Raw genomic sequence first — 20,774 nt, 5'->3', positions numbered from 1 at the left:
CCTACCCAACAAAACTGAGTATAATACTTCAGGGGAAAAAATGGTCTTTCAATGAAATAGAAGACTTTCAAGCATTCTTGATGACAAAACCAGAGCTGAAAAGAAAATTTGACTTTCAAACACAAGATTGAAGAGAAGCATGAAAAGGTAAACAGCAAAGAGAATTCATAAGGGACTTACTAAAGTTGAACTGTTTACATTCCTACATGGAAAGACAATATTTGTGACTCTTGAAACTTTTCAGTATCTGGGTATTTGGTGGAATTATACATGCACACATGCACACACATACAGAGACAGCACAGAGTGAATTGAATAAGATGGGATCATATCTTTAAAAAATGAAATTAAGCGATGAGAGAGATATATTGGGAAGGAGAAGGGGAGAAATGGAATGGGGCAAATTATCTCTCATAAAAGAGGCAAGCAAAAGACTTTTTAGTGGAGGGAAAAAGAGGGGAGGTGAGAGAGAAAAACATGAAGATTACTCTCATCACATTCGACTAAAGGAAGGAATAAAATGCATACTCATTTTGGTATGAAAGCCTATCTTATAGTTCAGGAAAGTGGGGGAGAAGGGGATAAGCAGGGTGGGGGGGGATGATGGAAGGAAGGGCAGTGGGAGGAGGGAGCAATTTGAAGACTACACTCTTGGGAAGGGGCAGCATCAAAAGAGAGAGTAGAAGCAATGTGGGGCAGGATAGGATGGAGAGAAATATAGTCTGTCTTACACAACACAACTATTATGGAAGTCATTTGCAAAACTACACAGATATGGCCTATATTGAATTGCTTGTCTTCCCAAAGGGAATGGGTGGGGAGGGAGGGATGAAGAGAAGTTGGAACTCAAAGTTTTAGGAACAACTGTTGAGTACTGTTCTTGCTACTAGGAAATAAGAAATACAGGTAAAGAGGTATAGAAAGTTATCTGGCCCTACAGGACAAAAGAGAAGATGGGGACAAGGGAAGGGAGGGATGATGGAAGAGAGGGCAGATTGGTGATAGGGGCAATTACAGTGCTTGGTGTTTTGGGGTGGGAGGAGGGGAGAAATGGGGAGAAAATTTGGAACCCAAAATTTTGTGAAAATGAATGTTAAAGAAATTTAGATAAATAAATAAAATGATAAAAAAATAAAATAAAATAAAATTTTCTGAGATGCATTTTTTATTTTTATGATAAAACGTGTTCAGTTATTGGTAAGGCTAGCCCACTGAGTTCATTGATAAAGGGAACTCCTGGGAGAGGAGAATACCTCTCTTAATGCAAGTCAGTGTTTTCTCTGAAACTTAAGCCTTAGAGAGTTGCCTAGAGGAATGTGATATTTCTAGGGTCATGCAGCCAGCATATGTCAGAGGCAGGATTTGACCCCAGGTCTCTTTGGCCTTGAGGCCAGCTATCATTCCACTCTTCTATGACTGCCTCTTATATCAATAAGAACAAAATAGGGTCTATAGAGTATTTATTAAAAAGTGGAATTTTATTTCCTTTAGTTAATACGTTTTATAAATGAAGCAACAAATGAAGCTCCAGTGACAAAAATTAGAGTAAATATTGAGAAGACAAGAGGGACTATTTTTAGAGTAAAGTAATAATAATACTCTAGCTAGAAAGGTAGATGTTGGGAGATTTTTCATTGTGAGGGTTTCCCATTTAGTGAATGTCAAAACCAGTAAGATTTTGGTATCATCTACCCTATTCCCCTCCCCCAAAGTGGGGAAAGTATTTTTTGAACATGTCATTTTAATGCTGCAGCAGAAATAGATGCATGAATGAAGCAGTTAGTTGTATAGGAAGGAACTGGTGAATGGTTAAATTGATTCAGTGCTGTAGTTTGTGCTTTGCAGCATTCTTCATAAAGCAGCTGGGCAGCAGAAAGTACAAACACAGGGGTTAAATGAGAGATAAGTACAATGTGAAATCAGCATACCATCACCCCCAGATGTAGCCCGGTAGTGAGGAGAGTTAAAAAGTAGCTCTCTCTGGCAGTTGCATTTTGCCTTTTAATGGACATTTTGGTAGTTTTACTTACCCCTTTAGTCTTTGCTCTGTGGTTGAGGAAAAAAAGAGTTTAATCTTATTGTTATTCTCTTCTTCCTTTAATTCCAGCCAATACCAAGAGTTCTTTCATTCTGCTTAGGTGACCTCTTCTATTCATGATGACTTTGGGTATAATGTGGCCTTCTGATGTTTTCAGAATTGAATTATGATAACTTTTACTATTCCCAGTTCTGTCAAAAAAGAATAGAGACTAGAAAAGGTTTTTCCCACATGTGTAATATTGTATAGTGAAAACAAAGAAGCTTACTACTTAGTGAAAGCTACAAGAAGGGCAACTCTTATACTATTTTGTTTCACTTAGAGCCCATCTGCACCAGAGCAGACTAGGAAAAGCAAGAATGCATCTGCTATCAAATCTTTAAAACTGTTGTGTAAAAATCCTCAATGGAAACTGTCAACATCAAACAGACTGAGTTTTGGATCTTAGTGCAAAAAAGAAATTTGGGGGGCTTAGAAGGTTTAAAATTTAGAATTTATGATAAAAGTGATTTTATTTAGCAGGCCTAATTTTAAATATGTTATTTAAAATCTTAAGTTATTAAAAGACAATTCACTAAACGTTATGGAGTAATGACATAATACATTTATCCTTGGGTACATGGAGTTTTATTTATATAGCTTAATCATTGCATTAAAGAGATTACTTCTATATGTTAAGAATCTATGATTTCATTGGTGTGGCTAGTACCTCCTTGAGTATAGGTAAATTAGCCTCTAAACTCTAGCTAGAGTTAGCCTCTAGAATGATTTCTGTGGCCAGAAGAGATATTTGACCCTAGTGAACAGTCTTCTAGTGATGAGGTAGTTTTATGATAGGTGGTGTAGAGCCAATGTTTTTAGATCCACTCTGGAAAATGTTCCATTTGGAGAGGACATTCAGAAACCTAGAGCCACTTGCATATCATGATGAGGTGCTAATGTTACTTTTTAGTGGTGAGTTTGTAGGACTGTGTATAATTGTTATAGTTTTCCTGCCTCATCGTTTTACAGCCAAAAGTGATTTCCCCTTCATACGATCTCATAGGATTTTGTATTTTTCCTACGTACTTATCACATTTGTATTTGGATCTCTCTGTTATCACCCATGCTATCTGGGTCATGCAAGCTCCTGGAAGGAAGGAGGGACTGTCACATTTTGTATTTTTCTTAGATCCTAACAGTACATTGTACATAAGAAATGCTTAATACATGTTTGAATGTTGCAGTGGATAACAAACGCTAAAATACATTTTTTAATTGTGTGTATGTATTTTGGACATAGCCACTGAGTGTATTTGTTTTGCTTGAATATGCTTATTTATAACAAAGATTGTTTTTTTTCCCCACACCGCTTTTAGTTGTAAAGAGTTTAGGATAAAAGGGGCCATTGAAATAACATTTTAAAAAAAATTAAAAGAAGAAAACAGAAGGAAGTTCAGAAACAAGCACAAAGAAGCAAGAGAGTACTGAAAGCAACTTGTGTTATTTATTATATACTTAAAAAAACAAGTGGTACAGAGTGAAGATTCATGATTTTACATATTTTCTTTTTTGAATTCTATTGTGTATATGGAAGTTGTAAAGTTTTTTGTGTTTTCAGAATAGAAACATTTTAAATGCTCATTTTATTATGTAGATACTTATTTTTCACTTTTAAGTTCAATATTTGCCTATAAAACTTCTATGATTTGAAGAATGGCGGAAGTCTAGAAAAATTTTTGCAGCTTTGATAAAATCAATTACAAATGAAGCCAACAAAAAACCCCCAAAACTTTTAAAGTGCATGTGCATGCGTGTGCGTATTGTATGTGCATCTGTGCATGCGTGTGCGCATGTGTATGTGTGTGTGTCAGTGTGAGAGGAATAAGCAATAGATTATTTCAGAAATAATTTTAAAGAATGTGTTATTTGGGAAAGAATATTGGAAAGGAAGAAATTGACATGTTGTATCAAAAAATTACTCTTATTTATAATTTGTTACACAATTTTTGTTGTTGTTCAGTTGTTTCAATCTTGTCTGATTCTTTGTGATTCCATTTGAAGTTTTCTTGGTAAAGACATTGTAGTCATTTATCATTTCCTTCTCCAGCTCATTTTATAGAAGAGGAAACTGAGGCAGATGGGGTTTAATGATTTGCCCAGGGTCCCACAGCTAGTAAGTGTCCAAGTCAGATTTGAACTAGGGTCTTCTTGACTCCATATCCAGGGCTCTGTCCACTGCCTCATCTTGCATTCATTATTCTACAAGGAAGTTAACAAATAACACCACATTTAAATATAGTCAATTCTTTTTGAGTATAAGGTAGTAGTGGGTCAAGTCTGACCAGACTGATATGGTGGAAATTTGAGACTGGAACAAAATGAATATTAGTAGTCCATCTAGACACTTAGCAAAAGGAAGTTTACTCAGCTATAACCAGAGGAGGTTTGCATAGCCATAGTAGGGGAAGGACTTTTAGAGTAGGAAAAGGAAGGATATTAATCAAGGATATAGTCAATTGAGTTGAGCATAGTCTCCTAGTGTTAGTTATGTTGCTGGTCTGCTTGTTTGAAGCCACTGAAACAACTAGACTGCCTGATGGATTTGTTTTACTTAGGTGACCAGAAAACTGTGTTAATGGCTTGAGCCTTAATTCACTGATTAAGTTAACCAGTTAACTCTTGAGTACAGTTTCAGTTTCTTTTAAGGAAAAGAATTATAGTCAGTCCCACAGTGTTGGAGAACTCTGATATGTATCACTACTACCACACAGGAAATCCACTTAGTTTTCTGAAAACCAATTTTTACTATGGTTCTTAAGAGCATTAAGCATTTTATTTATTATAAAACCACAAGGCTCCCCAAAGCAGAAGTATCTTTCTGAATGTTTAAATTAAGCTTGAGGAAGAACTCATAATTGTAATTGTACTTGAAGAACGATGAAGTTCATCATGATGTCATTTGATCTGCATGAAGAAGAATATGTACTAATAACATCCATGAATATTCACATAATTTCTCATAATCTCACATAAGATGGATTTAGTATAAAATACTAGGTAACAGCATTTTGTTGAGCATTTGGTACACTGGAAAGAGTACCAGGCCTAAAGTCAGGAAGACCTGCATTCAGATCTGGCCTGAGGCACTTACTAGATGTTACATCTGTTTGCCTCGGTTTCCTCACATGTAAAATGAGGATAATAATAGCACCTATGTCCTAAGGTTGTTGTGAAGATCGAGTGAAATAATAACTGTAAAGTGCTCGGCACAGTGGTTGGCTAAGTGCTTTATTAGCTATCAGATGTAAGAAATAAAAGTTATTAATAGCATGATGTTTTATTATTGAAACAAAGACTGATTCTGAATGCCATTTTCAATCTATTTCAAAATATTATGGGCAGTAATGGTTATTAAAGATGAAATCTATTTATGATGATAGTCATTACAATGAAATATTTTGTCCAAAAACCCTATAACCACAAGCTAGCAGGTTGTATGATATTATTGGTATTTTACTAACTTGGTTACACTTAATCCTCCACATTAGTCCATCCATATAATAAAAATCTTTTTTGTGATGCCTCCTGCATAAGTGTTATTCCATAATTTGATTATATGCTAAATGTGATAATATAAGTGTTGTAGGGAGAAGCACATCATTTTCTTTTTACTCATTATAGAATGACTAGAGGAACTGGATTCAATTTTATTCCATACTTAATTTCTGTGGATTGGGAATGTACTTATATAGCTTATTGATAATTATTTTAGATTTGCCACATGAGACTTGAACAACCTCAAGTTACTTAGAAAAAAGTGAAACTCTCAGTAGTTTGGATTGATTCTTTGTTGATTTTTATTTTACATTTTAGCCAAATAACCAGTTTTTTTTTTATCCTTAGCTGTTGCACCTGTTGTACCTGATCTCAGTAGTGATATCGATACCAGTAATTTTGATGACTTAGAAGAAGACAAGGGAGATGAAGAAACATTCCCTATTCCAAAAGCTTTTGTTGGCAATCAGCTACCTTTTGTAGGATTTACATATTATAGCAATCGTAGGTAAGCATTCTGAAAAATATTTTTATTAGCAGCAGTAGACACAGCAAAATCATCATATGATAGATAATTTTAATAATACTTCACATCATAGAAGATGTTTTAGTAACATTAAATCCACCTTCTGGCTTTTCAAGAAAAGCTACAGGATTTTCTATTTAATTTCTTTTATATTATTCCATGTTTAGTGAAAATCTCATTGCCTTTCAGAAATTCTTTTGAGTTACACAGAATGTATGTTTTCCCTCAAATTTGGGCATTTGTGTTATGTGTTTTATGTATTACATGTATTATGTATATGTATTATAGCTAAAATTCAAAGATATGGTTAATTTTAACATTCAAAGAATTTGGGTAAAAATTGAATTTTAGAATAACAGAAACCTGAAATTCTACTATCATTAAATTAATACCATTGAAAAATCATAGTTATTAGCTCTTTGGGATACATCTTTAACTTTAGTTAAAGAGCAAGCCTTCTTTAGTCTATTAGAATATGTGTCATTGATTTGATTGCTTAATTATTATAAAATGCTAGGATTAACCTACTAATATTGAGCAGATTTAAACTTTGGTTAATTAAATATTTGAAACTTATAATCAGTCAGTTAACATTAACATTTAATGCTTGTTTCAAAACACCACTTGACTTACTATAACTGCTGAAGAAGTACCACAATTGTATTAAACTAGGGGAAATGTAAAATATATTTCCCTTAGTATTTCTTTGTGTAAGGCTTAGTTTTTTTTTAATCATACATAGCATTAAAAAATATACCCAAGAATGTGCCTAGAAGGCAGTGTGTTCTAGTGGAAGTAGCACTGAATTGGGTAATTTAAAAGTCTGGGTTATGATCTTGGCTGACTGACCTAGAGCTGAATCAGTTTCCATCTCTAGGCCTCAGTTTTCTCATATAAAATGAATTTAGTTGGACTAAATAGGCTCTGAAATCTTTTGCAGCTCTCACATTCTGTAATTGAAAATTTGGAAAGTTTAGTCCTTCTGAGAAATAATTAGCACAATACCAAAAAATTTCACAGAATTGTACATTTACTGAAATGTAAACCTGCTTATCTCAACTTTTTTTTTTTCTGATTAGAGGACCTATATAACCCAGTCCTGCATATCCATTTCAACAGAGCAGGTTTAAAAAAAATTGACTTTATTACCTTGAAAACTTCCATATTTATTGCCTTACTATGAAAATTTTCATTTTTTTTTGACCTGCATCTTTTTACAAAAGATGCCGAATCCTCTTCACATCTGTCTCAGAAAAAATGAGAAAATAAACTAACACTGCATTATGTATCTTCTAATCATGAATACCACAGGATTAATATTGACTTTTGTGTTATGGGGTTTTTTTTGTTATAGTACCAAATAAATGGCTAAACTTCATTTTGGTAGTTTGTAAGAAAAATATCCCATATCAAAATATAGACAGCAAAACTGTAAAAAGTAATCTTTTTTTTCTAATGCTTCTGATTTTTTTTTGATAAATGCTATGTTTTGGTTTTGGTGAACTTACCATTGGTGATGGAAAGTAGCTTTGATCCAAAATCTCATTGTTCTTATCTCTTTGCAAATGTCCTACCCAATTCTCTTTCCCCTTCCCTCCCCCTAGAAAAGGCCTACCTTGGCTTTTATTATTTTTTAGCAGTTAAACCTTATTTTTGAGTTCTCCAGGAGGTACTAACAAGAATAACAATGGACTAAGAGTCACGTTTCCAAAAAGTATGGAAAGCAGGGCAAATTTTGCAGGGATCTATATAGTATATACAATGTTTTGCATTTTTGCCTTAGCTGAGTGGCAGTTTTCTTTACTTAAAGTGCAAGCTAGTCTGTCTCATTGAAGAGAAGGTAGAAGACCTCAGATATTTTCCCACTTTCCAGATTATCAGGAGGGATAGTCCTCTTAAAAACAGAGAAATACGTCATTGTGAAAACAAGAGAAAAAGAGTATGAACATCCAAATGAGAGTCCTGATCTATGTCAAAATAGAAAGAAAACAAAAACCAATGAACATTTGAAGCTAAGTAACAGATATGAGACTTAGAGAGATCCTCTGGTGTCAGCTTGAGGTCTTTAATGTACTTTCCCAAAGGTCTGTGCTTTGGCCTTATACTGTTGAGCATTTTTATCAGTGATTTGGATAAGAGTATAGATAATAGACATATCTACTGATGAAGAGAATCTCGATCACATAGCTAATACATTGGATGACAGATACACACATAATGTATATTTATAAGATACGTATATGTATTTTGACAGGTTAGAGTTTTGGACCAGTTTTAATAAGATGAAATCAAATACATTTGGGTTTCAAATTTCAACTTCACAATTAAAAGATGAGGGATGTATGGCCGCAGAGAAGGTCCCAAAGTGCATTGGTAGAGGGATTTTTCTCACCTAGCAGTTTCCTGTAACAAGAAAACTGTGAGCTCAGTCTCTTTTCTTAGTATATAAAAATATCCCTGGTATATAAAAATCTTTACAAAAATATACATTAATTGACTGATAGCATTGTCTTATTTATTCTGTTGTCATATTTTATATTTGTTGCATCTAGCAACATTGTAGATGCTCAAAGTAAAGTCCACCTATATTGATCAGATCTATTGGTATCATGAAGTTTATTTTTTAAACCTCCTTCTCTCTGAAGTGAAATAGAAGATTGTAAAAGCCAGATACCCTGTAATCAAGTTGAAACATTTTTTACTACTGAATTGTGGCTTAGCCTTCACAGTAAAAGCTGTGAATAGCACTCAGGCAGGAAGTTTGATTGTTTTACTTCCCTTTATCTTCTGGAATTCCTAACTATTCTATTCTCCTCCAGAAAAATCTACTAAATGTACAAAACAATACAGGGAGGAAAAAAGAACCATTTTGGAAAAGGAAAAAGAAGAAACTTAGTGCTTGTAGCTTCTTTGCATTTTCCATACTGTATTTAAAACTTTTTCCCACTTGTAGATTCATTAGAGAGACTGAGGTAAAATTATTTCATAGAATCTTAAGAGCTGGAGGACACTATACTTAGAAGGCACATGACAAACATCCTATTGTATATTGGTATCCTGTCTGAATGATCGCTGACAGATTGTACTTTAATATTTCCTGTGTCCTTCTCTCAAAGCAGCTCTATTCCCTTTTTGTATATCTCTGTGCACATGAAGTGACATTGTATTACACCACCATTTGAAGGTTTTAAGGGCTTTGACCTCTACTTGATACTTCCAGAGTCCCAGAAACTTTTGTTGTATTATTTTTTCTAGAATATTTGATATTCTGACAGGTTTGAAGTAACTATTTAAAGTTTCATACCTCCTCCACCTCTAAAGTTACAAGTGATGGGTTAAAGCAGGAAGTAGTGGAAATTTGGATGATCTTATTTTACTCAATGATAATAGATTGATAAAACATTTATTAAGGGGTTACTATGTGCCTGGCACGGTGCTAAGCAATAGAAATCCAAGCATATGAGACAGTCTCTGCCCTCAAGGAGTTTATATTCTGAAAGGAAGATAGCATTTAAAGGGGAGCAGGAATCTGGAAGCAGCACATGATGGCGTGATGTGGAAGTGGCTGAGAGTTGGTATGAAAACCTATTTCTGGGCAAGATAAAGGTAAAAAAACACCAATTAGAGCTGGGAGACTCAGAGAGAGCATTCAAAATTGGGGCCTGGAAAAGAAAGATTGAGAATGATAGCAAGCAATACAGTGAAGAGATGGTCAGGCAGTGAGGAAGGTGATCAGTCTCTTAATGTCTTTGCTATCGATTTCAGATAAGACTTTTAACTTTGGAAACCCCAGTATATAAGGTATTATGTTATGTTTTAATTTTCGTTTTTGTATCCTTGCATTTGTTTTATAGCATAGTACTAAATATGTCATAGGTTCAATTCTTGATCATTGATACTGGCTTTTAAAATAACCTTTAAAATCTTTTTATACCCCTCTCTCCTAGATATTTATCTGTATCTTCAGCAAATCCTAATGATAATAGAACCACCTCCAATGTGGATAAAAGCTTGGTATGTATTTCCTTATGATTATTAGTTGACTTTGGTTTGGGATGGAAGTAGGAAGTACTATTTGTGTGGTTTAAATGTGGTTGAATGTGAAATGAGGTTATTGTTTCATGGTTAGGCAATTATTCAGTAAAAGTGTGCTATGGAACTTCTTTCCAAGGCATCCTTTTAATTCTAGGAGTTTAGAATCTGACAATTCATTTATTTTGTCCATTGAAACATAAATACTGCCTTGGAAAGGTAATATTAGGGAAAATAGTTCTTTCTAATGGGTGTTCTAGACAGTACAGAGTAGCAAAGAAAGGAATTTACTTGTTAGTGTGCATGTGTACAAATAGAGATTCTTTTTGTTAACTAGTATTTTTCAAAGAAATCTGAAGTATGAATTACACGTACTTAGTGGAACAGTTCTCCAGTAGAGTTTTTTTCCTATTCCTGCTACATTGGGAGCCTACAATTCATCAAACTCTTTGTTAATAATAATGTGTATTATCTGGTGAGAAATAGCACATTTTTCTCAACCATGTTTAATTGTGTAATTCTTTCCCTTTTCCCTGATATTTTTCATCCAAAAATGAATTGAAGCATTTGGCAGGGGATATGGAACAAAAGAAAAGCATAAAAGGTCTAGATCTTGATTTACTGTCCTTAAAGTCCTTAGAGATCAACTTGTCCACCTACTATTTCAGGTGAGCAGACTGAGAGGTCCAGGGAAGTTAAGTGACTTGCACAAGGGTACTCAAATAATATTGACAAAATTAGAATTAGAACCTGTGTCTTTTTATTTCTTCTAGTCTGTAGTTAATTGTAGTGCACCATTTTTACTTCCACAGACAATAGAACATTTAGTTATATAGTAATTAGTGACAAAGCAAAGTAGAATCTCTCTTTAGGTGTTGTATAATTTAAAATATCTTGAGTCTACAGAAGGTAGGGTTAGATAACTGCTATCTCCTTATAAAGTTAAAGGCATACTGAAATTTTAAATGCTTAATGAAGCTACTTTGTTGTTGGCCAGTCATCTTCAATGGTATATTTCACAGCTTACACTTCTTAGTGTGAACAAGTCACTTCAGCTCTCAGACTCAGTTTACTCATCTATGAGATGAGAATGATAATAGCATCTGACTCGTAAGAGTTGTTGTAATTATATGTGTAAATGTATGCGTTATTATACATATATTAATGCATGTATATTGTTTTGCAAACCTTAGATCAGTATATAAATGCTAGCTGTAATCTTTCCCTCATATCTCCCTCTCCCCTAGTTTCTAGTAATTTCTCTTTCTCCAAGTTATCACGTGTGCACTTACTGATTTTTGTGTTGTGTCTGACTGATAAAATGTAAGACATAGATGGTGCTGCAACTTAATTCAAAAATAAGATTTTTTTGAAAGTTCATTGATACTTGTTTTTACAATTCAGTCATTTTCAAAATATGTCTCTTCGCCTTCTCCTACCCAGTGAGCCATCCTTTGTAGCAAAGAATAAAGAAGAAAAAGAATAAAGTTCATCAAAATTCACCAAAATGTCATTACCTGAATCTGACATAGCATATGCAATATTTTACACACATAGCTCTGTTCCTCTGCGAAGAGATGCATTTTCCCAAGTCATTAGAGAATTTTATTTTATTTTTATATTTATTTTATTTATCTATTTATTATCATCCCTATCATTTATTTATTTATTTATTTTTATATTTTATTTTGTAAATAATTTATATTTATTATTATTATATAATTATTATTTAATATTATCATTAATTATTTATTTATATATTATATTTATTTTATTCTTTGTGCACCTCTTCCTTATAGTAACTGAAAAAAAGACTGTGCCACTTAATTATACCACTTGGGAAGGGCACAGGATTACCTACCAAGGGAGATCTTGAGTTTCTTAGCTGTCAGCGCACTTGCTTCAGTATGGGCTCCCCTCTCCTTGGATCCAGCTAAGGGGAAGGAATAGGTGGAGACTGAAGAAAGGAAGGGACTGCCTGAGCTTTTTGTTTACTCATTATGTATCCCAGAAAGTATCCTCATGACATACATAGTGACCTACTCCCTAATTGAACCTTTTCATAGATTCCTTGAATATCATTCCATATATATACTAGCACTGATCATAATTTGTGTCAGTCAAGTGTCCCTTGTCAATGTCTTTTTCCTTACTCTCATTGAAAGATATAAATTCGTCTAGATAGGGGCTCTTAACCTATTTTAATTTTGTGAACTCCTTTGGAAGTCTGGTGGTGCCCATATGGACCCCTTCTCAGAATTTTAAAAATATTCTTAATTGCATAAAATAAAATATATAGATTATGAAAGAAATTGATTACATTGAAATAAAATCATCAGAATCTTTTTTCTTAAAATCAAGTTTGCCAGGGTATGCAAGGTTAACAACCCCTTATCTAGTGCCTAGATTAAAAGCATTTTGGTAGAGCTTTGTTAAAGATATTTCCATACTAACATGTTTAGATCTGAAAGCATTATAGTAAGCCAAGTGAAATCCTTTGTGGAACTCATTACATATGGTTGATATAATTGTTTGTATGTGCAATCTTTAGCTTTTCTAACTATCTTTTTAGTGTGATAATACTCTATGTGAATGAACATGAGTTCATTTTTTTGTCTTTCAGACAGTAACAAATTTGGTTTCCACTTTAGGCTAACTTGGTCTCTTTATATGATAAATGTATAGTTAACTGCAAATTACAAATAAACATAGCTACATTTATTTAAATATCAGTTTTTTATAAAAACTCGCTGTTTTATTAGAGGTCTCATTTGTCCATTAGTTTCAATACACCTTTAACCCCAACCAAAACCTCTGTAATTTTTTTTATAAAAGTAGAAAAGTTGGAAAATTTATTGATTTGAATTATAGTTCTTCTCCTTATCTAAATAACCTTCCTACAGAACTGCAAACAGTGAAATCTGGAAAGTAATAAGCAAAAAAGCAGAAAAATCTAAAATGGAATAATTAGCCTCTAAATAGTAGAGATTTATCTTTATAAATTTGGTTCATTACTCTTAGAATGCTCTGTTTTTTGTAAAAAATGAATGTTATGTTATTCTTTAAAGCAGGAAAGTTTGCAAAATACAATCTATAAGCTGGAAGAACAACTGCATAATGAAATACAGTTAAAAGATGAAATGGAGCAAAAGTGCAGGTGAGACTAAACTTGAATAGCATGTCTTACAAACTTTAAATTGTGTAGAAGATGCTTATTTCAAAGCCTGTACAATAAGGGTCATGGAAAGTGTTTATAATCAATTTAAAGTTGTCAAAGGAATATTTAATAGTTCTTATTGTGAACATGTGCCTCATGAGTATGTCTGTTCAGGAAGTGGAAATGAGTATTTGCTGATGTTGGAATTATGATAGATGTTTTCTCCCAAAGTTTTGAAATACAGTTTCTTTTTCGTAGCATGACAGTTTTAAAATGATCTACATGACATTTAGTACGGTACTGCAGTTGACTGTTCAGTGTTGGTTGGCAAACTGAAGGAACAAATTAAAAAATAGTTTTTGTAAAATGGACAGAATCACAAGATTGGATTTAAATATATTTCTCATGTAGCTATGCTGTTGAAACGCCCTATTTTCTGTTGTGATTTTCAGTAGCCCTAATGCTGTTTTTCTAATGGCTTAATTCTAGTATAATTCAAGAAAGGAAAGTATACTTAAGAAGATAGAAGATTTGAGAATTTCTTTTTAAGTAACTGCATAGTAGGGGACTTAAAGATGACCTGTAAATGTTTCTTGATTGAAATAACCATAGATTAAAATGATATCCTTGTCATCGCAGAGTAGGATATTATTGGATAAATGAAACACAAAGATGATCCCAAAACCTCACTTTTGCCAGTATTATTTGAAGTTTATCATTGGTTTTTTTTCCATTGCCCAATCCTCCATTAAAGTGACAATGATCAATGAAATAGCCAAAATGCAAATACAAATAACGAGAGGGAAGAGAGATGTTGATAATCAGTATCCAAATAATCAAGAAGGGATTGCATTTTCATCATACCCAATTTTGTTTTGTAGAACTTCAAACATAAAACTAGACAAGATAATGAAAGAACTGGATGAAGAGGTAGGTTTTGGTTTCTGGCCTTTAAGAGTTTTTAAATGTAAAAGTTTGTTTTGGTGTCTCATAACAATATTTAACATAAAGTCTACATATTGAAATACTAAATAGAAGGGTAGCTTATGGTGAAGGCTTGACCTTCGACTCAAAGTCACACCATGAAATAGAGGACTGGATTTTAAAGCCTATACTATGTAACTATACTATGGGTCACAGAATATGTTTGTAATCAATAATTAATTCAAAATTATGAAGTGAATATTTTGTATCAATTTAGTTCCCTGATTACTTCATTTCTTTTATTATTATTAATTAATTTTATTTATTTTCAGTGTTCTACAATAACTACCATATAACTTAGATTATTATTTTTCCCCCCTCCCTCCCCGAGACAGCGTACAGTTTTGTATAGGTTCTATACATACATTCCTATTAAATACATTTTCACTATAGTCATGGTGTGTTGAAGAATTAAAATGAGTGGGAGAAATCATATAACAAACTAAAACGCAACACACACACACACACACACACACACACACACACACACACACACACACACACACAATCTGCTACAATCTGCAGTTGAGTTCCATAGTTCTTTCTGTGAATGTGGAAGGCATTTTGCCTTAGAAGACCATTGGGAATTTTTTTTTTAAGTCCTTGCATTGCAGTGAAGTTCCAGGTCTACCAGAAAAAACTCTTGCACACTGTGGTCATTGCTGTGCACAAAGTTCTCCTGTTTCTGCTCCTTTCACTTAGCATCAGATCATATAAATCTTGCCAGGCCTCTCTGAAGTCTTCCTGTTCATCATTTCTTATAACACAATAGTATTCCATTACATTCATATACTACAGCTTGTTCAGCCATTCCCCAATTGATGGGCATCCCCTTGATTTCCAGTTTTTAGCCGCCACAAAGAGAGCTACTGTAAATATTTTTGTACATGTGGGACCCTATCCCATTTTTATAATCTCTTGGGGGATACAGTCCTAGAAGCAATATTGCTAGGTCAAAGGGTATGCATATTTTTGTAGCCCTTTGGGCATAGTTCCAAATTGCTCTCCAGAATGGTTGCATCAGCTCACAGCTACACCAACAGGGAATTAGTGTTCCAACTCTCCTACATCCTCTCCAACATTTATCATTTTCCTGTTCTGTCATGTTTGCCAGTCTGATAGGTGTGATGTGGTACCTCAGAGTTGTTTTGATTTGCATCTCTCTAATCAGTAGTGATTTAGAGCATTTTTTCATATGACTATAAATATCTTTAATTTCTTCCTCTGAAAATTGCCTGTTCATATGCTTTGACCATTTATCAATTGTGAAATGACTTATATTTTTGTACATTTGACTCAGTTCTCTATATATAGAAATGAGGCCTTTATTCCCAAGATTAGCTGTAAAAATTCTTTCCATTTTCTACATCCCTCCAAATTTTGGTTGCATTGGGTTTGGTTGTGCAAAAACTTTTCAGCTTAATGTAATGAAAATTATCCATCTTGCACTTCCTAATGTTTTCTGTCTCTTCTTTAGTCAAAAATTCTTCTCTTCTCCACAAATCTGATAAATACACTATTCCTTGCTCCACTAATTTGTCCATAGTTATCCATCTTTATACCTAGATCATGTACCCATTTGGATTTTATTCTTGTGTACGGTGTCAGGCATTGGTCTATACCTAGTTTCTGCCACACTTTTATCCAGTTTTCCCAGCAATTTTTGTTGAACAGTGAGTTCTTATCCCGGAAGCTGGTGTCCTTGGGTTTATCAAATAGTAGATTGCTAAATTCATTGTCTACTATGTCTTGAGTATGTAGCCTATTCCACTTGTCTGCCCTTCTGTTTCTTAGCCAGTACCAAGTGGTTTTGATAATTGCTGCTTTATAATACAATTTGAGATCTGGTACACTTCATTTCTTTAAAAAAAATTTTTTAAATGAAAATCATTTGTTTTCTCCCTTCCCTTCTGGAAAAAAAGAAAAAACAAAAACAACAACCTCATAATAAATTTATAACAAAGTAAGGAAAATAAATTCTTATATTGGCTGTGTCTAAAAATGTACTTTTCATTCTGCACATTGGGATTATAACTTCTGTCCGAAGGTGGGTACCATTTTCCATTACTGGTACTACAAAATTATATTTGGTCATTGTGTTGCTTAGCATTGTTTTATGTCTTTTATGTCTTTATTTTTAGAATACTTTGACATTTTAGCATATTATGTATAAATTTCAGTAGAATAGTAGGTAAACATGGCTACAGTTGAGAAAAAAATTTCAAAATTATAGATGACTGGGGCAGATAATTTAGAAATGAAAATAAAATAGAATTGAATAATTAAAATTTTAAACCCAAAAAGTTGAATGATTTGGAAGGGTTTAAACAATGATTAAGTGTTGTCATCCTAACGGGAGAAAAAGAAACACTCAGAATCTTAATGTTCTAATAGTTGATGTAATATTTCATAAACAGAATTAAAATAGGACAGATAAGTATGTTAGGGGCAGTTTCATTCTCCTGATGGTCTTAAGAGGAAAAATATAGACAAAATTGAATAAACTGGGAAGAAACAAGGATGAAGGAAATGGAACTTAATTCTTATAGTTGAAGTATATAAAAAGAATACATAAACATGTAAGAAGGGGTAGGGAGAGCAGGTATTGCCTGAACATCATTCTCTTTCTGTTTCTTCCTATTGAGTTTTTTTGGTGGTTTGTGGAGATGCCATTGACTTGTATGGATTTATTTTGTGTCCTGCAACTTTGCTAACGTTATTATTTCCATTTTTAAAAGTTGGCTAATGGGTTCTCTAAGGAGATCTATTTCTTCTTTGCCTGCATTTATTCCCTTAGATAATTTTTATTGTTCTCATTGTAGATGTGTTTGATTGTTTTTATAGTTTGCCTAGTATTCCACTATCGCTGTAGTGAATCTAACTTGGTTATTCTATTCAATCTTTTTGATGTATTCCTGTAACCTCTTTACTAATATTCTACTTGAGTTTTTGTGTCTTTGAGGAAGTTGTTTGGTTTTCTTTCTGTTTTGATTCTTATTTGATTGTCAAGATCATGTTTGTGTCATGGTAGACATTTAGTAGGATCTCATCTTTTCCTATTTTTTTGATTTTTTTAAAAAAAAATATGATATTGGATTCAATTGTTTGGTGAATGTTTGATAGGGTTTTCTTATAAATCCTTCTGGTTACCCTTTTTTTTTTTTTTTTGAGAGTTCAAATAATGATTTGTTCAATTTATTCTTTGGGGTAAACTATGAAGGCTATTCTTTTTTTTTTTTTTTTTGGTCTGCAGTTTGTGTTTTTGTGAATAGTCATATATTTCATTTAAATTTAATCATTGTTCAGTTGTATTTCAATTGCATCTAACTCTCCATGACCTCATTGGGGTTTTCTTGGCAAAGATACTGGAGTAATTTGCCATTTCTTTCCCCAGCTCATTTTACAGATGAGGAAACTGAGGCAGACAGGGTTAAGTGACTCTCCCAGTGTCACAGAGCTTGTAAGTGTCTGAGAATGAATTGAAGTTGGATCTTCCTGATTCCAGTTCTGGTGCTCTAACTGCCCCTTAATCTAAATTACTGTTTTTTATTGAAATAGTTGGCAAAAATACTTCTAATGAATTCACACATTGCTTCTTTAGAAAAAAAATTATAGGTGATCTAAAGGACAATGGAGAGGCACATGGTTGACACGAGGAGAGTATAGTATCTTAACAGCAAAAAGTCACAGAAGAAAAGTGGTATAAGAGGTACATCTGTATGGCTGAAAAAAGAGAGAAGCTGGTCTTGTATTGAGAGTAAGGGATAACCAACAGGATAGCCTACATACTCTTATTTATATCTATGTAGGATCAGGAAATCTAGAAGAAGATTCCCCCAACTCACAGGATAAGATTTCCTATGAAGGATTCATGGGAGAACATGGACAAGAGTTTCACACATGTGAAGGCATGAGTGTGTTGTGTTCTCCAAATTTTAATGGAGTATCTACAATGATGAGATCATGTAGCCATCAAAGTTTTAATCAAAATAATTTGTTTCTAGAGAACTTTAATATTTGCAGAGGACTTTACTATAAACAACTATATACTATGTAGTGCGCATGTTACCTTTTATAGATGAGGAAACTGAGGCCCTGAATGGTTACATGGTTTGCCATAATGTCACAGATACCAAATATTTGTTTAGTATTTTAACCAATTTGAATCTGAAGCTTAAATCCACCATTTACTGCTGCCTCTCAATTGTAGGTGGTAATAGTGGTGAAAAGTATATAGTAAAGCTGGTAGAATAGACTTGAACCTAGAAAATGCAGAAGAGTAGGGTAAGAAGAAAATAGTATCATAAAATTGACATATAGTACTTTTGTGAACATAGGTATTCTCAAATGGGCAAGGTTTTGTTTAAGATTATTTAGTTCATTTGGTTAAAAGAATTAGATTGTAGGAAAAAGTAGTAGTAATTGCTGTTTGTCATAGGAATAGTTATTTATAGGGCAATTAGACTGTCCTACTTTTTTTCAGCCAATCTATAATAAAACATACTGATAGTATGCCTTTAAGAAACACACAAAAATGGATTTAAATGATATGTCATTTCATTCATGTCCAATTTTTCCTCACCCCACATTTGGGGTTTTCTTGGCAAAGATACCAAAGTACTTTGCCATTTTCTTCTCTGGCTCATTTTACAGGTGAAGAAACTGAGGCAAACAGGGTTAAATGACTTGCCCAGGGTCTCAGTAAGTGTATGAGGATAGATTGAAGTTCAAGTCTTCTTGGCTATAGTCTTGGCACTCTATCCACTGTACCATTCAGCTGCCCATAGTGGCTTTGCATGGTGACCTTTGATCTACTTGCTTCCCTTTTAAAGTATTTCCTTGTCTATTTTGGCATTATTCCTACCACTAATTCCAGTGCTATAGGTTTTTCTCTTATATATCTGTTTGCTTAATGGATATTTTGAATTGGGTGTGCCATAGATATCTTACATGTGCAAACTTACTTCCCTTTCAAACTTCCCTATCTTATCCCACCATCTTTATGGTCACTAGGTTTAAAATGCCAGACATTCATCCTTACTCTTTCTCTTTCTGCATATTTACATCAGTTGCCAAATTTACTCATTCTACCTCTACCAGTCTCTCATCTCTTTCCTTTTCCTTCCATTCACACTACCGTCAACATAGTTCAGACCTCCATCACCTCACTACAGAGTGAATGGTTATGGGAGATGGGGAGGAAGTTGCAAAGTTAAGATCCATTATTTGTTTAGTATTGGGAGCTCTCTTGGAGGAAGCTTCATCTTTCAATGCAGATCAGTGAATCTTAAAGGCTTAGAGTTGTCTGGAGGAACGGAAAGTTTCCCCTGCTTGCCCTAGGTGGCATATCTAATATGTCTGAGCAGCTGATATGGATTAAAGGTGGTTTTGAACCAAGTCTTCTTCACTCCAGGCTAGGTCATCCCCCTGTTCACTACATGCTGCCTTTATCTGCTTTTAACCTTTTTTATTCCATGGAAAATCTTAGTGTCCCAGTTATAAAAATATTTTTACAATGCTGAGTGAAAGTTCTTATATCTATCTTTAGTATCATATTTTTAGTTCCTGTAGTATAACTGTCAACTACAAGAGTAAAACAAATTCTGTCTCTCAAGGCAAACTATCTTTTTTCACAGAAGAAAAAAAATGGTTTCAGTGCCATTTTTTTTATTGTAGGAGGCTTATTGTTGACTTTTGTTCTATAATTTGGTAGAGCTTTTCCTGTTCTCCTTACTAGGTCTCAAGGGAGTAGGGTAAACACTGCCAGTAACATCCATTTTTTTCTGGTAGAGATAAGAATCAAAGAGCTTTTCCTGATTACTCAGAACAGAGGGAAAAAGAGAATCTCTTAAAAAAAAAATTGGAGTGGGAGAGAAGCTGTAACTTGATCCTAGGATTTCTGACCTGAAGCATAAAGTCAGCGAGAGAACTCATACTAGATAACTGTCCAAGTGTTACTGCAAAAAGACCTGTATCATAGGGCCTTCCTCTAGCATGAAATTGGACATGCTTCCAAAAATCTTTAGAAGAATGAAAGAAATTGTATAATCCTTTCTCTCTTAGAAACAACAAAAATAAGAGGATATAAAGAAAATTGTGATGTGGAAATTCTGAGGTAGTGGCCTTTGATGAAAAAGAGCAATATTGTTCTATAACGTTATTAAAAATCAGATAAGCTCTTTGAGGAAAAATAATAGAGTATCTCAAGAATTTTAATGATAATTCATTTAATCTACATAATTTAAGATGTACAAAGACATGATATAGGAGTGATGATAACAGCTACTTTATCCACCTGAGCCACAGAACAAGCCAGTGTACTTTGCATTTGATGTTAGAAAGCTATTTTCAGGAGTTGCAAAATACTGTACAAATTAGGCAAAACGAATTGATATAATTTTCATCTTCCATCCATTTTAACTCTGTTATATCGATTACTCTGCCCAGTATAACTGCTATGAAATGGTGGCAGAACCTTTGTATGGCATAGCCTCTTCTGT

At 33.6% G+C, this 20,774-nt stretch overlaps 1 protein-coding gene across 2 annotated transcripts in view; it reads left to right on the top strand.

Annotated features, from left to right (window-relative positions):
- The window catches only part of ROCK1 (Rho associated coiled-coil containing protein kinase 1), a 149,304-nt gene that overhangs the window by 74,748 nt on the left and 53,782 nt on the right, over positions 1 to 20,774 (top strand). The window contains exons 10-13 of one of the 2 annotated variants that reach the window (XM_072604357.1): positions 5,924 to 6,083; positions 10,049 to 10,115; positions 13,202 to 13,290; positions 14,172 to 14,220. In XM_072604357.1, the coding sequence (XP_072460458.1) occupies positions 5,924 to 6,083; positions 10,049 to 10,115; positions 13,202 to 13,290; positions 14,172 to 14,220 (365 nt within the window). The remainder of the gene's footprint in view (positions 1 to 5,923; positions 6,084 to 10,048; positions 10,116 to 13,201; positions 13,291 to 14,171; positions 14,221 to 20,774) is intronic. The other variant, XM_072604356.1, reaches the window with a different exon arrangement.

The sequence above is a fragment of the Notamacropus eugenii genome, chromosome 4, assembly GCF_028372415.1.
Source record: "Notamacropus eugenii isolate mMacEug1 chromosome 4, mMacEug1.pri_v2, whole genome shotgun sequence".
Classification (NCBI taxonomy): Eukaryota; Metazoa; Chordata; class Mammalia; order Diprotodontia; family Macropodidae; genus Notamacropus; species Notamacropus eugenii.
Note: the sequence above shows the minus strand (reverse complement) of the source record. Positions and strands in the feature narration are given on the sequence as shown.